This window comes from Cervus canadensis, chromosome 20 (genome assembly GCF_019320065.1).
Source record: "Cervus canadensis isolate Bull #8, Minnesota chromosome 20, ASM1932006v1, whole genome shotgun sequence".
NCBI lineage: Eukaryota > Metazoa > Chordata > Mammalia > Artiodactyla > Cervidae > Cervus > Cervus canadensis.
The window spans coordinates 55,210,384-55,227,828 of record NC_057405.1 but is presented as its reverse complement, the minus strand read 5'-3'; the positions used below and the strand labels follow the sequence as shown (position 1 = coordinate 55,227,828).

The window sequence follows — 17,445 nt, the reverse complement described above, 5'->3', positions numbered from 1 at the left end:
AGACAAAGCCCCCCATTTTCATCTCTACAGCCAAAATGATGTATGATCCTCTCCTGATGTCTTCAGGAAAACAAATGAGCATCACTGGCCAGCCACTCCTCTTTATTATGGAAATGATGTCACAAGAGCTTTAAGTTTCGCTTGCACTACATTAAGTGGTAGGAATTCAGTTTGAAATTTAAGGATGTCAGAGAACAATAACAGTAATTAATACTTACAGAGAGCTCTGTATATGCCCTGGGCTTTACAATCATTAACAATTTCCTTACAAGACAGGCATGATGGTCAGGATGATTATCAGCCAGGGATTCCTGACAGAATTAGAAACAGAATCCAGAAGGACTTTAAATATGTTCAGTCCTTGGTAGTTTGAATCTAAGACTGTTGTAAATATTTCTAATTGTAAGTTCAAGAAATTCATTTGAACAAAGGGACTGAAAGACGTACAGGAGTAGAATTCGAGTGAATGAGAGGGAAAAACATCTCAGTGACTCTTCTGAGACCGTCATTTAGTTCCACTGCATGAATGGCCAGAAAGTATAACTTTGGAAGCCCCATTCCTGTTCCCATCTCCTGATACTCACTCTTTTGTAAGAGTAGGGAAGCATTTTGGTTTCTCACCACTTAACAGTTCCTCCTACACAGAACTCTCAACCCTACAAACACAGCAAATTTAAACCCTAATTGGATAAAGCAAACACTAAATTATTTTTGAAAAAGAATACAAAAGGTTAAAATGTTCCCTGTAGAAACAATTTTTATCTATTTTGAATATCAATGACTATCACTTTGTCACAGTATCATAGGCAAGATAAACCCAACACTTATAAATGAGCAGAAAACATGAAAAGATAATTCACTGAAGAAATACACATGGCCAATAAATGTAAAAAAAAAAGTTTAACCTCTTTCTTAATTGAAGAACTACAAGTATAAACAATGAGATATCAACAGAATGGCATGAAAAAGATCAATTACATACAACATTTATAAAGTGGTAGAAAAATAGGCACATTCATTCACTTTGGCTGGGAGCTTAGGCTGATAAAACCTCTTTATGGGTTATTTGACAATATCTGTAACATCTAAAAATAAGTGTGCTTTTGATTCAGTAATTTCACTTCTAGAGAATTTATCCCATAGAAATACTGATCAACAAACCCCATAGAGATGGAAATATTTATAAAAAAAAAAAGTGCAGATAACTTTAGCATTCATAAATATTGGTTAACTATAGAATAGTAGAGCCATTGTAATAGACACATGGAATACTACCACATAACAGTTCAAAAGAGGCAAATTCATAGATACTGAGTTGAAAAGGTGATTACAAAGACTGTTTAGTAAAAGAAATGAATTAGCGAACTGCATGCAGTATAGGTATGACAAACCTAGGCAGCATATTAAAAAGCAGAGACATTACTTTGCTGACAAAGGTCCATCTAGTCAAAGCTATGGGTTTTCCAGTAGTGAATGAATGTGAGAGTTAGACTATAAAGAAAGCTGAGCGCTGAAGAATTGAAGGTTTGATCTATGGTGCTGGAGAAGACTCTTGAGAGTCCCTTGGACTGCAAGGAGATCAAACCAGTCAAACCTAAAGGAAATCAACCCTGAATATTCACTGGAAGGACTGATGCTGAAACTGAAGCCCCAACACTTTGGCCACCTGATGTGAAGAACTGACCATTGGAAAAGATTCTGACGATGGGAAAGATTGAAGGCAGGAGGAGAAGGGGATGACAGAGGACAAGATGGTTGGATGGCATCACCAATTCAATGGACATGAGTTTGAGCAAACTCTGGGAGATGGTGAAGGACAGGGAAGTCTGGCGTGCTGCAGTCCATGGGGTTGCAGAGTCGGACATGACTGAATGACTGAACAACAATGACGCAGTATATGATCCCTTTTGGTGGAAAAAGCACAAATAAACTAAGTCTGTATAAATGCATAACAAAAAACTCTGAGAGGATACACACCAAACTAGTTACCTTCAAGTGTAATGGGAGAATTTGTCTTTATTTTGTATGTTTCATACTGTTGGAAATATTTTGCAATAAACAAATATAATATTTAGAAGAAAAAGAAAAATAATTAGTATATTACCAAGCTTTGGGGAAAAAAAAAAAAAACAACCTGACTAGAAACAAAGCTTTACAGGTTACAGGGAAATGGACTGGCTAATATATACTAATATGTTTATTTATACATATGTAAATAAACAGCACCCATAGTTATTACCTCAAAGGAAGACAACACATGTACTTGGTGTATGAAAACAATAACAACAAACCACTCATTGATTTCCTGTTACCTCCTCGTGACTATAATACCTTTAAATGTACAGTATCACAGATAGCTATATACAGGTTTGATTTTCCCAAAGCTAGCTAGCTATACATAGGCAATCAGTCTTTTTCTTGTAAGATCAGATATTTAGGTTTTAAGAGAAAAAGAACTGGTATACCATGTCCTGCTTTTGTAACACCATCTTAGGATACTAAAGCAACATTCTCCAGCCTACAGAAGACCCAACATGTGAAACTTCGTATGCAGAAAAGGCAACTCTTGCTACATCCAATAATATCAAGCTTTTTCAGAGAAAAAATATTCCCTATGCCACAGTGATCCACTGTTTTTTTTTTTTAATTTTACCATTTAATCATGAAGATTTTATTTATTTATTTTCTCTCCCAATTATTTTTATTAGTTGGAGGCTAATTACTTTACAATATTGTAGTGGTTTTTGCCATACATTGACATGAATCAGCCATGGATTTACATGTGTTCCCCATCCTGAACCCCCCTCCCACCTCCCTCCCCATCCCATCCCTCTGGGTCATCCCAGTGCACCAGCCCCGAGCACCCGTCTCATGCATCCAACCTGGGCTGGCGATCTGTTTCACACTTGGTAATATACATGTTTCAGTGCTATTCTCTCAGATCATCCCACCCTCGCCTTCTCCCATAGAGTCCAAAAGTCTGTTCTATACACCTGTGTCTCTTTTTTGGTCTTGCATATAGGGTTATTGTTACCATCTTTCTAAATTCCATACATATGCGTTAGTGTACTGTATTGGTGTTTTTCTTTCTGGCTTACTTCACTCTGTATAATGGGCTCCAGTTTCATCCATCTCATTAGGACTGATTCAAATGAATTCTTTTTAACGGCTGAGTAATATTCCATGGTGTATATGTACCACAGCTTTCTTATCCATTCGTCTGCTGAATGGGCATCCAGGTTGCTTCCATATCCTGGCTATTATAAACAGTGCTGCGATGAACACTGGGGTACACGTGTCTCTTTTCAGATCTGGTTTCCTCGGTGTGTATGCCCAGGAGTGGGATTGCTGGGTCATATGGCAGTTCTATTTCCAGTTTTTTAAGGAATCTCCACACTGTTCTCCATAGTGGCTGTACTAGTTTGCATTCCCACCAACAGTGTAAGAGGGTTCCCTTTTCTCCACACCCTCTCCAGCATTTATTGCTTGTAGACTTTTGGATAGCAGCCATTCTGACTGGCGTGTAATGGTACCTCATTGAGGTCTTGATTTGCATTTCTCTGATAATGAGTGATGCTGAGCATCTTTTCATGTGTTTGTTAGCCATCTGTATGTCTTCTTTGGAGAAATGTCTGTTTAGATCTTTGGCCCATTTTTTGATTGGGTCATTTATTTTTCTGGAATTGAGCTGCAGGAGTTGCTTGTATATTTTTGAGATTAATCCTTTGTCTGTTGCTTCATTTGCTATTATTTTCTCCCATTCTGAAGGCTGTCTTTTCAGCTTGCTTATAGTTTCCCTTTTGTGCAAAAGCTTTTAAGTTTCATTAGGTCCCATTTGTTTATTTTTGCTTTTATTTCCAATATTTTGGGAGGTGGGTCATAGAGGATCTTGCTTTGATTTACGTTGGAGAGTGTTTTGCCTATGTTCTCCTCTAGGAATTTTATAGTTTCTGGTCTTACATTTAGATCTTTAATCCATTTTGAGTTTATTTTTGTGGATGGTGTAGAAAGGGTTCTAGTTTCATTCTTTTACAAGTGGTTGACCAGTTTTCCCAGCACCACTTGTTAAAGAGGTTGTCTTTTCTCCATTGTATACCCTTGCCTCCTTCACCATGATCCACTTTCATCTTTGCAACCCCACAGCCGAAGCACTGGAGAAGGAAGGTGGAGTCATGCCCTGGAAACAGTCACATTGCCTTTCTGCTGCCCACACGTGGCTTGCCTACGTATAGACACACATTTGGTGGACTTTCCTTCTCTACCTTTGAAAGCGTAGGTAAAAAATTCAGCCAAACTAGAGCTGAAATGCTGCACATTTGCAACAGCATTGTTTCCTACTACCTTTTATTACGAACAGATGGTATTTCATTCAGGCAAAATTTATAGATAATGTTCTAGCCATACAGATGCAGTCTGACCTTGAGGGCCTCCTAGTCTGGTAAGGAAAGATACTTGAAAATCATTATGGTAAGTGCTGAGTTCATGATACATCCATGGTAAGTGATTCCAGGGCAGGAATCACAAAGAAAGAGGTGTTTGAGCAGGATCTTAAAGGACGAATAGGATTTTGCAAGTAGACAAGTGGAAAGACTTCCTAGGCATGGGAATGATTGTAGGTGAAGGCAGTAGAATGGTGCAATAAGAAACTTAGGAACAACCTGGCATCCCCTTGGGCAATGCAACCAGGATTGGTACTGTTTACAGCAAATCAGAGAATCATAAAAAATCACACATGCATTCCTAAACCATTTCAATGTACCTTTAATCACATATTTTGAATTTTGAATCATTTGAAAGTATTGCCTATTCAAAAAATTTTGAAGATGGAGGGATAAATAGGTATGACATTTAATCACAATTTAACTTAAATCAAACCTATTCATTCCTCCATCAACAAAAAATTTTAAATAGGCAATACTTTTCAAAGGGTTCAAAATTCAAAATATGAGAAATAACACAGTAGGATGTCTCTCTCCCACCTGCATCCCCATCTGTTCTTTACCCCCTGCCTCTATTAAGTAATTATCACTAGGTTTTCACATATCCTTTCATAATTTTTTAATGCATCTACAAAGATATATATGTATATTCCATTTCTCCTTTTACACAAAATGTAACATGCTGTACACATTGCTCTCTATGTTGAATCTTTTTGCTACCAGAGTATTTATTTGTTTATATATATATGTATTTTTGGCCACATGGCATGCAGTATCTTAGTTCCCCAACCAGGGAACAAACCTGTGCCCCCTGCATTGGACGTGTTGAGTCTTAACCACTGGACATCCAGGAAAGTCCTTCCTAACAGTATATTTAGCCTTTTAAAATAGTACTTATATGATTGGACACCCACATTATGGATGCAACTGCAAAAATGAGCTTTTCAAAAATTGTTAATAATATGGGAAAAAACACATAACATTAAGTGAAAAGTCCATTATTCAAAATTCAATATAGGGTATAACATTAATGTAAAAATATATTTGTATGCATAATAAAAAGTAAAGTGCAAAAATAAAATAAAATAAAATAGTACTTATAGAGCACAGAAAGAATCCTGCCATGCAACCAGCACAGAAAGGGTCCCAGGGTGGGGTGGGTAAAATGACATCAAGATCTGATAGACTATGTAAGCAGAGATCTGGGACAAGGTAGTTCCAAGGCCCAGCAGTCTCTAATCACACATGCAGGTAAGATGAAATGCCACCAGCAGTGTCAAATGCAGTTTTGGAAGGGATAGATGATACTCATAAGTCCTTCAAGGAAGTCACTCTTGGGAAGGACTTAATTTAGTAAGTAAATACCTCATTCTCAGGATTAGCATCAGGGAGTTGGAACTCAGGATTTCAAAGGTCTTACTTGCAGGATAACTTCAGAACGGTTCTGGGTGGGATTAGTAACCTGGGTGATCTAAGACAAAGTGTAGGAGCCAAGTGACCAGTGTTCATGCACTGTGTCCTCGGCCAGCCCAGTAGTGGAGAAGACCCAACACTGGGCGCCAGGGGATTGGGCTGGGTGGGCAGGTCTGAGGCCTCTTAAAGTGTGAAAGTGAAAGTGAAGGTCGCTCAGTTGTGTCTGACTCTCTGCGACCCCGTGGACTATATAGTCCATGGAATTCTCCAGTCCAGAATACTGGAGTGGGTAGCCTTTCCCTTCTCCAGGGGATCTTCCTAAGCCAGGATCAAACCCAGGTCTCCCACATTGCAGGCGATTCTTTACCAGCTGAGCCACAAGGGAAGCCCAAGAACACTGGAGTGGTAGCTCATCCCGACCCAGCGGATCTTCCCAACCCAGGAATCGAACCGGGGTCTCCTGCATTGTGGGAGGCCTCTTAAGTAATTCATATTTTGAACTTGGTCCAGCCTAAGAAATGAGTTAAATCTGGAGATTTGGCATCCAGAGGAAAATCAGTGGGCCATATAGAACAGCTAAGGAGAGAGAGAAACAGGAGAAATGATGGGGTTGGGAAGAGAAATGGGACCTTGCCCCTCAGTGTGGTCAGCTACCTGAGGAGCATGGTAAATGAACATGTCAGGAAATGTTCTGTGCTCTCTACTACCCAAACAAATGCTTGTTCAACTGAATTGTTATCCTTATTGACTAAACTAGAATAACCAGGCTGGAAGCCGGAAAACACTCCACCTTGACAATTATAAGATTAACTGGGCGATTAAAAAGCTGTCAAAAGTGATGGTGGTAGAACCACCTCTGAGGTACTTAAGACTAAAGCAGATATCTGTTTTGGATGATTTGGGAGCATCCCAATCGCAAGAGTGAGATGAGAGATTCACAGATGTCTCCTGAATGATGACGCAGAGAAGCACAGACAAGAAGCAAAGTCTGCATATGTGACCACTAGAGAAGCAGCCCTGATTTGGCAAAATTCCTTCTGCTCTATGGATTATAGTTACTTTGGTTTGGGGGTGCAGGGCTTATTTTTTCTTTTAAAAAGTACACATGCACACACTATACACATGCATACACACAGGCAATGGGAAATAGAGACTTTATCCAAGTTCAGAATGAAAGTGAAGTGAAGTTGCTCAGTCGTGTCCGACTCTTTGTGACCCCATGAACTGTAGCCTACCAGGTTCCACCATCCAAGGGATTTTCCAGGCAAGAATACTGGAGTGGGTTGCCATTTCCTTCTCCAGATCATCTTCCTGACCCAGAGATTGAACCCGGGTCTCCTGCATTGTAGGCAGACGGTTTACCATCTGAGCCACTAGGGAAGTCCCAAGTTCATAATTTTTTTTTTTATAAGTTCAGGATAAAAATATCCAAATGGTTAAAAAAAATAGTTTTTTCAAACAATGTACCCGTTTATTCCCTCTAACTTGCTTAAGTTTGGCTCCAGAATGATTGAAAATGTGACAATTTCACTTATTATCACTATTAGAGAAATTTTCTAGATGAAAGAAAGTGATTAGAATTGAAGGAAAATTGAGATTTTCATACTAGAAATCACTGAAATTCTCATTAAAGTAATCACCCTTTTTGATGATGCTAATTTTAATTAACAATACATTGGTCAGTATTCTTATTCTATTTTTTTTAAAGAAATGCTTTAATTAATAAAGGGTGTTCCCAGACCCTGTATGATTTTAATATCTTTAGACCATCAAATTTTTACACCTGGTCTTATGTCCCTGGATATGTTCTAGTGTCTTCTAGTTTATAGTCTCTGGAAATTTGAATAGAATTTGTATCCGGCTGTTGTGTGAAAATTGTATAAATCTTAATTATGTTAAATTGATGCACAGTGCTTTTCAGGTCTACTATATCCTTCTACTTCTCTGTATATTCATTCTATTAATTTTTGAGAGCTTGATATTGAAACTCCACCTAAAAATCTTAATTCATCTACTCTAAAAGATAATTGTAATATATAGTGGCATTATATGTAACCTTATTCTATATTTTCCAAGTCTCTCATAAATGTTATATTTCATAATTAAAAAATAAAAATAAAAGCTATTCTTTCCACATCCCAGAAATATACTTATGTAGTAGAATTAAGACATTTTAATTTACAAATGAATTAAGTAGTAAATATAAGAAGTATAAAAATATAGCAAAAGATAATGCACAAGGTTAATCCTTTCTTACATGCAAAGAAAGAATTATTCAATATGATTATCATAGATGATATGTTTTCACTTAATAATACCACTTTCTTATGCTTTTCTTTCATATGAAAAGTCTGTTACAAATATAAATATTTCACATAAACATATCTTCTACTCTAAAGCTGACTAAAGGTTTTATGTAGCTGTTTAAAGGAAAAAATTGTTTTGTATAAATAAATAAGATCCTTGGTGATTTTTCTCATTTAAATTCTAGTAATATTCTGCTTTGATTTGCAGTTGTGCTCCTTTACCTAGGAAATGGCAATCCACTCCAGTATTCTTGCCTGGAAAATTCCATGGACAGAGGAGCCTGGTGGGCTACAGTCCATGGGGTTGCAAAGAGTCGGACACGACTGAGCACCCATGAACTCTTTTCCCTAGTTGATGTATATACACGTTTGAGAGGCAATATTATCTTAGTATTTAAAAATCCATTTCCGTTTATACAAGCAGGTAGAACAAACATCTTCTTTTAATTGAAGGATTCAATACAATATTGTCAGCTCTAAAGAATGTCTAAGGAATTTTAACATGTTCAATAAGTAAACAAACACAATAACAGAGTGTGCAGAACACATAAAGAGAATGAATAAATCTTAATTGTTTGGGGGAAGACACATGGCTTAACTTCAGTGCAAATAAAAAACTGAAACATTTGTCTGAATAAATAGATATAACTTAGAGAGCTAGATCAACTCAGTGATCTTAAGAAGAACTGATGGCCTTCTGCCTGGGAAAGATACCAAGGGTGATGCTGATACAATTGCCTAGTAAAGCTGCTGAATCCTGTAGAAATGACCAGGCTCCCTGCAGAGAGTAAACTAAGAAGAATCCTTTGAAAGGTATGGGAGGCACCCTGGCACTCCAGTAGGTATGAATTACCCAGAATCTATGTGGAGCTAATTTCTGTTTCTCAGTAATACTGGTCAGACTGGTGGTTATGGAGCTGTCCTGTACTTCTGAAAATGGTCTGGTTACACCTCTCAGCTATGATCTCAAGAGACATAAAACTGAGAACACCATCAGTAGGCAAGAGAGCACTATGCCTCTTCTTTTCTTCCAGTCCTTATAGAATACGCAGATGAGAAAGATCCAGAGTCAGACCCATGAGGGATGATGGAGGCGGGGAGAGAGAGAGAGAGAGGGAGAGAGACAACCAGCAGATCCAGAAGTGGACCTGGAAGCCTGTTCTCCCTGTTGTGGGCATTTGACCATCGCTGAGCAGGATGGTGTGGTGCAGGCAGAGCGTGCAGGCAGTGCCTGGCTGACCCCATTTCAGGCGACACGTGGAGACACTGTAGCCAGAACGACACTTTGCCTCTGCTTGCTCCCTTCTTTGAGTTCCTGCCTGTCTTCCATCTGCCCTGGCTCCCTTCCTACACAGGGTGCCCAGTTCATCCATTTCTCGTCCCAGGTGTCTGCCTGTCCCGGATGTTCTGCCTGGCCTCCTTGTCCCTGCCAGCCCTCACGGTGGGCTGCCCAGTGCCCAGGGCTCCTTGACTGCATCCTGGGAGAGCAAGCAAGGGTCGAGAGAGCATGTCTAGACAGGCTGAGAGTACCGTGAAGAAGACACGGCTCCTGCTCAACTGCAGACCGAGGGAGGAAGTGCCACAGACCCTTCACCGTCACCCCCTCAGGGAAGTGACTTTTGGCCCAGCTTTACATGCTGCCACCAACTGTTTCCTGGACTTCAGTAAATACTGTGAGATACTTAATGACGTGAGACTTGCAGAATTATTTTTAAGTTATTAAGGGACAAATATAGAAAACAACTCAAAACTCATGGTCAGTGACTGAATTTATCAGGTTTTGTTTCCAGTCACAAACTGTTTCTTATAAAGAAAGAAGAACAAAATGTAAAACCAATTTGAAAGTACATATAAATTATAGTAAGCCAGTTTATTTAATTTTTTAAGTTAAATTTGATTTTTTCATTTCACTATTTTATAAAACTTAATTTTATACTTCTGGTACTCATTGATAAGTTATGCTATTTTGAGTTATAATTTTTTGTTGAATTTCCCTACCCACTTTTGTCATTTTCTAATAAACTGTAAAATATGAGTTTATGATCTCATCATGTCTTTTTTTTCTTACTGCTTTTCATCACTAAGGATATTTAAAATACTTTTTCATTGTGGTAAAATACACATACATACAATTTACTATCTTAACCATTTTAAATATACAGCTCAGCAGTCCTAAATACATTTAATCCTAAATACATCAGTAGTCCTAAATATATTCACAGTGTTGTAAATCCAATCTCCAAATTTTTCATCTTGCACTAAGTAATTGTTTCACTTTTAATATACAACATTACTAAAACAAACTCCTTTGGGGAGAGGATTTCTTTCATGACGAACTATCTTTCATTGCTAACCCTCAGTGATCTTCCAAAAAGTTGTAACAAGAACTGTATTATACAGCCTTCAAAATCTAGCAGCTAAACCAGCTCTCACACTATGACTCAAGACTTTATCTTGTTGCTTTCAGGCAAGTGCAGAAGTCATGCCCTTTCATGGGTAAAAGGATGCAGTTAATAAGAATATTTAAAAAAAAAAAAATAAGAATATATTTTTATCTCCCACCTGGGGGAAAACTTTTAAAGCAATATAGTTAAGTTAGAACTCAACTTTTAAAGCAATATAAAGTTTCTTTTAAAGAAATACAGTTAAAAGCTTATCTTAAAGCAATATAGTTAAGTTAGAACTTTCTATGCAAACATCAAGATATTAAGATGTAACTGCTGATAGAATGGTAACAACTCTAAACGCCTTACAGTAGGAAGGAAATGTAAGTAAATAAAATGCTTTTTACGGGAAAGAATCACTGTTTCCAAATATTGATGTCATTTTACTTTGTATATCTTTGAGTTAAAGGTATATAAAGGGGAAAAGGCAGCAAAAGACACCCATGACAACCAGGCAGAACTTCTGAAGGCAGCAAAGAGCAAAGATTCAAACTCATCCTTTGATCCTGATTTATTATCATGGTGCTTTGATATGTAATGACCTTTTAACCATCTATGATCTTTTTAACTATGTGTTTTTCAACCAGAGAGGTGTTCTTTTACACTGCTTTAATTCAGTTAAGTGTTTAGTCCTGGGAGTCAAATATTGGAAATGAAGCATTACCTTTTTAAAGATTCCAGACTCTGTAGGTAAAGCACCAGGCATCTCACAGGTGCTGTGAAAGAACTGGGACTCCCCGCAGTACAGTGTAAATTCTTCATACTCTCCAGCCACATGCGCTCCATCCACTACCTCCAGGGCTCTGTAAAGAGTGGAAACAACAACTTCTCAAGAATGCTGAAAACACAAGAGACTAAAGGCACATTGCCCTCTGTATATTTCCAACCCGTCAAAATAATGAATCATTCTTCAAAACCTACACAGAATTGTAGATAACTTGGTATTCTCGTAGCACATTTATAAATAAACTTTGATGATTTTCCCTATGTGGCTAACAGAATTCTTTTAAATCCTACGCAGAAAACAAATTGGAGACAGACAGATAGGTAAGTAAATTGTTAGATGGCTAGACAGATTTTGATATGAAGCGATACAAATTCATTTTATATTTGCTTGGTTGCTCAGCTGTCATTGTTCTTAAGGGGAAAAAAAGCATTTGTATGTTTTCTGAACACTGGAAATAAAGTGAAAACCGATTCCTCCCAGCTAGGGGAAGAATCTAGGCTATGCCAGGCAAAGAAATCTGTTCCCAGGATTATATTTATTAGATTTAAAAGGAATGGAAACCAATAAAGGCAGTGTTTTAGCAGATGCTGGTGGTTGCCTACCCCCAAACCATTTCCTTTATCCAAACCCAAAGCCTAACTGTCACACCCCCAACATACATTTTCTTTGCTAACAACCCTGATGTGTTCAGATAGCTATTTTCCATGTGCTTCAGAGGAAGTTGCTTCCTGCCCTGGTAATCAGTCATGATTGGTCTAATCCTGGAGTCCCCTCACCAGTAACTGACTCAGATATAAGCCCACACCTATCTCTCTAGCTGATACCATCACATTGATTTAGGTCTCCCTGATCCTTAAAGTCTTTGTATTTACTTAAGTAGTCGCTCAGTCATGTCCGACTCTATGCGACCGCATGGACTGTAGCCTACCAGGCTCCTCCATTCATGGGATTTTCCAGTGTTTGTACTTCACCCTATATCTGATGCAATTCTGGCCACTAGATGTGAGGGACATCTGTTGAAGGAATCATGAGAAGGTCTTTCTCTTAAAAGACAGTTTACAGAAAGTAATAGTTCTTCCCTGCAAGCCAGTATCATGCCTGTATGTGATGAATGTGACAGCTGTCCTGGGATCAGGAGTGGCATTAGCCTTTGGAAAAGAGATGGAGAAGAAAGCAGGGCAGAAATGTGAGAGCAATTTGCATCTTCAAGTACTTTGTTGAGTAGCTGAATTAACCAATCCTAGACCTGCCCTAGCTCTGAAGTTCTCATTACGTTGCATATAAATGTCCAATTCTTTAAGCCTTTTTGAGTCGAGTGTTCTCTGTTACCTGCTGTTGAGCATCATAACTGATACGAGGGTTGATATATTTCTTAAGCATATACTTAAGACTGAGAAGAAGATACTGGACCAGGAGAAGGAGGCTCATGAAGAGAACTAAAAATTAAAGCCTTTAATATTTCACAGAAGAAATAAAAGCCTTTGAGGAATTTCTATCAATACAATGAACCAAGGATAAACAGTAGAGTAAAGCATTAACACTTTAAGAGATGAGGAGGTATAAATCAATGGGGTAATGTCAACAAGGAAGAAATGTATGGGAGTGATTTTAAGAAATCCATCTTGAAAAAAAATAAAATAAAATAATCCATCTTGTACCTCTTTGTTTTAGAAAACATTATTCTTTGTGTTACAGAAAATGTGAAGGTATTTCAACAGCAACAATTTCTTTTTGTCTTCCTTCCCAATTTTGTTTAAAAGCAATTTTTGTACATCGTAAATACAACTCAGTCAGTATTGAAAGGAACTGAAATAAAAATTAATTTCTTTAGCCCAATTATATTTCTCTCTGCATAAGTAACCACTCTGAATAGTTTCCTTTCTGCAATGTTCATGCCATATGTAAGGACTTAAAAAAAAAATTTCTACCCTCTGAAAGTAAGTGCTGAAGTTCACCTTAGAGGAAAATCTCTCCTTAGAAATTATAGATCGCACTTATAAAGGGATAGAAAAATACACCTAGCTTCAAAGAATTACATAACATTTGAAAAGTATCTTATGATTGAGAAGGTGTTAAAGACTTACCACAGATGTATGTTTGCATCAAGATTTATTTTTATTAACTGGGCCACTGACCCTAAATCACAGCCCTTGTGCTTCTTCTGCTCACAAATGAGCCAAGAAGAGAAGCAAGCAAGTGAAGACCACTAGGATTGTAACAAAGAAAACCAAATCTAACGCCATACTGGGTCTGTTTCTTTTACTTTAACTTTTGTATTCCATTGTCTTTGTTCTCAGCTGGGTCTGACTCTTCGTGACACTGTGAACTGCAGCCTGCCAGGCTCCTCTGTCCATGGGATTTTCCATGCAAGAATACTGGAGTGGGTTGCCATTTCCTTCTCTATTGTTTTTGCTACAGTTAATCACTAAAAGGAGATTGCCTACAGCTTCAACTATATGTGATGGCCCATATCTTGGAATCCTTCCCTCTAAGCCTGAGCTGTACCCTCATTTAGCTCACGGGAAACATCCTCACCAAGGCCCACCGATAAATCACTGCCAGAATGAAGCAATTAACACATCTCTTCCAGAGTCTGGATGGAACCAGGAAATATTTGCAACAACTATTACCTTTTTAAACTTTACTCCTTACCCCCCACTCCTTTTATAAAAGAAACCAGCATCCAAACCCAGGCAAGATGGCTCTCTGGGACACAGAGACATCTTCTCAGCCTGCTGGCTTCCCAAATAAAGTCACTATTTCTGCCCCAACAACTGGTCTCTCAATTTATTGGTCTGTTTGTTGTGCTAGGAGTAGTATGAGCTCAGACTTGGTAACAAGACTTGAAAATGGATTCCAACCATTGAAGTCTGATAAACTGGAAAAGTAAAAAGAAAAGTACAGAAAGTCTACCACTTTTAATAGTTTTTCTTTTTGAAGAGAAAAATAATGTACCCATTGAATGAATCTAGAGATGAAGTGATAAACTTGAACTACATGTGCTTCCTAAGCTGTGTATTGTTGGAGGTGGGCAGAGATCCAATATGGAGTTCTCTCTTCCTGCTAGACACTTCTGTACTGTGTGATTAAAAGCTAGGAAGGCTGCCCTTTTTATGTATTTTTCTTGTGATCCAATCCCTGGCTGTAGTATAGGATTCTTTTGCCTGCAAGTAATAGACATGCCAACTCACAGAAGCCTAATCAAACACAAATATGTCACTGAATATAAAGCGAGAGAGGTGGACTGAGTTCATTTAATCAGTTTATTCCACTGCTGCTGAATTGAGTGGCTGCTACAGTTCTGGTCATCATGTATTGTTACATGATAATTCCAGGTGATGAAAAGATGATCTCTTCCTGCACATCTCTCTCAGAAGGAAGGAAGTCTTCCCTAGAAACCCCCTAAGCAGACTTCTCTGCATATCTCATGTCTACACCAAAACCATTGCAGGACCTACCCCCAGATGCTGGAGCCAGAGGGATATCACCACGCAGAGCAGGCACGGGAACAAGCTGGGGCTCTATGAGGAAGGGAATGGGGGGATGGAGACAGATGTTGGTGTGTAGCACCCCACCTCTGTCCAGTAACATGTCCCCCACACTTGCTACACTGCTGGTAGATGTAGAGCTGAGATATACTCATGGTTGAATTTGAGTTACCAAAGCAGAAACATTCATGATTCTGGCCTCATTGCATGTTGAAGCCAGGCAGTCTGCTTGCTCTCCTGGCTTGGGGATAGACTAACAAGACTTAGCCTGCTCTCCAAGGGTCAATCTATATGCTTGGGGTCATGATCTCAGAAGGCAGATTTAGCTCCTCAGTGGCCCGAGGAAAGAGATGACCCTCATATATAGCCCAGGCAAGGTCCTTGCTTCACTCATAATTCCCAAGCCATTAACTTCAGAGAGTTGTGCTACAGCAAGTGACTTCTGATCTCCCTTGGAGAGGAGGGGGATGAGGTGTTGGCTGAATTTCTTTTCCTTTAAACCAAGATCCAAGCATGGCTGCTGACCACGTGGTCACAGGCACCACTAATTCGAAGTTGGCTCCAGGACTCAGTTGGGAGGTAAAGAAAGGCCACAGGGTGTGTGGGCTCAGAGGGTTTTGCAAGCTGAGTTCCGCTTTAGGAGCGTCTTGCCCCAGACGCATTTTCTAGTTCCTCTCTAGTGGCAGGCACAGAGTTTCTACTCCCAGGAAATGTATTACACAAGTTTGTCTCCTGAAACGCAACCTTCACAAAACATTACACAGATATAAAATACCTAGAATTGTGCTGGAGGGGGCCCTGGGTGCTACAGTAATTTAAATAATATCTAGCTCTCATTCTTTCAGCAAGCATTTTTATATCTCCTTTCGTGTATCATACAAGGTAAAGGTAAAGAAACCCACTCCAAACCCTCAGGACATTAACATCTAGTAGACACAGGGGCTCATCATGTGGACAAAATATTTTAATCGTGAATAACAGTTGCAGACAAAGCTAGACATAGGTAAGTCCCCCTTGCTGTTGTTCAGTCATTAAGTCGTGTCCGACTCTTTGTCACCCCATGAACTGCAGCACGCCAGGCTTCCTTGTACTTCACTATCTCTGGGAGTTTGCTCAAACTCATGTCCATTGAGTCAGTGATGCCCTCCAACCATCTCATCCTCTGTTGCCCCTTTCTCCTCTTGCCCTCAAACTTTCCCAGCATCAGGGTCTTTTCCAATGAGTTGGCTCAAGTTCCCCTAGCTTAAGAGGAAATCTTAACAAGTGTTCGCAACCGGAAAGACCAATCGAAAAGTTCATTTTTCTTTTCCAAAGGATATATTTTCAGTTTAACTCCTGATGAGTAGGCTGCAGGTGGTTGTAAGAAAGGCTAAGTATGGCCCCCTGGTGAGAAATCTAAGATTTATAAATGGAAATAGAGCTTCCTTTCTGAATAATCACTACTGGTCTCTTATTAAGCACATTATTTCTGGGGTTAAAAAACAAAACAAAATAAAATCTCCCTCCCAACTCCCAATTGCCATACTAGTCTGGAGTTTTTTCAGAGGAAAATCTACTAACTGACTAATTTGCAATCTGCACTTTCTTGTTTTTAGTACAGGTATTATCCTGCCAAAGTGAAGGGAGTTTTGGTGTTAAGTACTTTATTTTACTCAGACTCATAAACAAGTGGAATACTAGCCCACTTATTCCATTATTTTTGGTTCCTTTTTTATTTGGTTTGCTTTTAAAAGCCATATTTCCTTTCTTGGAGTTTTTTCCTTAATATATATATTTTATCAAAGTATAGTTGACTTATAGTTTCAGGTACACAGCAAGGTGATTCAGTTACACATACACATATATTATTTTAAAAACTATTTCCATTACAGGTTATTACAAGATATTGAATATAGTTCCCTGTGCTATACAGTAAACCTTTGTTGCTTGTTGCATATCTAGTTTTTAAATTAGAAATCTAGCATTCTATTCATATTAAGTCAAACAAGTGGAATCAAATGTCACAAATTTTTTAGTTAGGCAAAAATTCATAAGTTTTCTAGAACATATATATTATACATATTATTTATATATATATGAATACAAAAACTTTTCTACTATCTATGCTTCTTCTTGGAGATTAAGTTGGTAGAAAATTAGCAATAATACAATTGTTTGCCTTTTCCTAAATTAAAAGTTATTTATTGTTATTTCCAGGCAAATACAAACTTGGTGAGGCTTGAGGAGAATATAATTTTGGGGCCTTCTTGAAAAAGAAAACAAAGTATCTTACTTTTTCAAAATATATAGCACTAGGGCCCCATGTGCTGAAGTTGCCCATTAAACTTTAGCTTTTGTTTCCTGTAAATCCACCTCAGGTTTTCCTGATCGGGTCAGCTCCATCAAGCTGCTCCTTGAGCATTTTAACATATGTAGCCCAATATAAAGCAAATTATGAGCTTCTCTATCTAATAATTCTTGGTTCAGAGATAATGTGCACGTAAAACAAAGGAGGCACAAAAGATTTCTAGGGTATGAATGTCAGAATTGGACCATAAAGAAGGCTGAGCAACAAAGAATTGATACTTTAGAACGATGGTCCTGGAGAAGACTTTTGAGAGTTCCTTGGAGAGCAAGGAGATCAAACCA

The 17,445-nt window shown here is 38.4% G+C and overlaps 1 protein-coding gene across 1 annotated transcript in view; it reads right to left on the bottom strand.

Moving 5' to 3' along the window:
- CRYBG1 (crystallin beta-gamma domain containing 1) overlaps positions 1 to 17,445 on the bottom strand; it is a 224,479-nt gene that overhangs the window by 115,237 nt on the left and 91,797 nt on the right. The window contains exon 2 of the mRNA XM_043438949.1: positions 11,267 to 11,405. Within this exon, the coding sequence (XP_043294884.1) occupies positions 11,267 to 11,405 (139 nt within the window). The remainder of the gene's footprint in view (positions 1 to 11,266; positions 11,406 to 17,445) is intronic.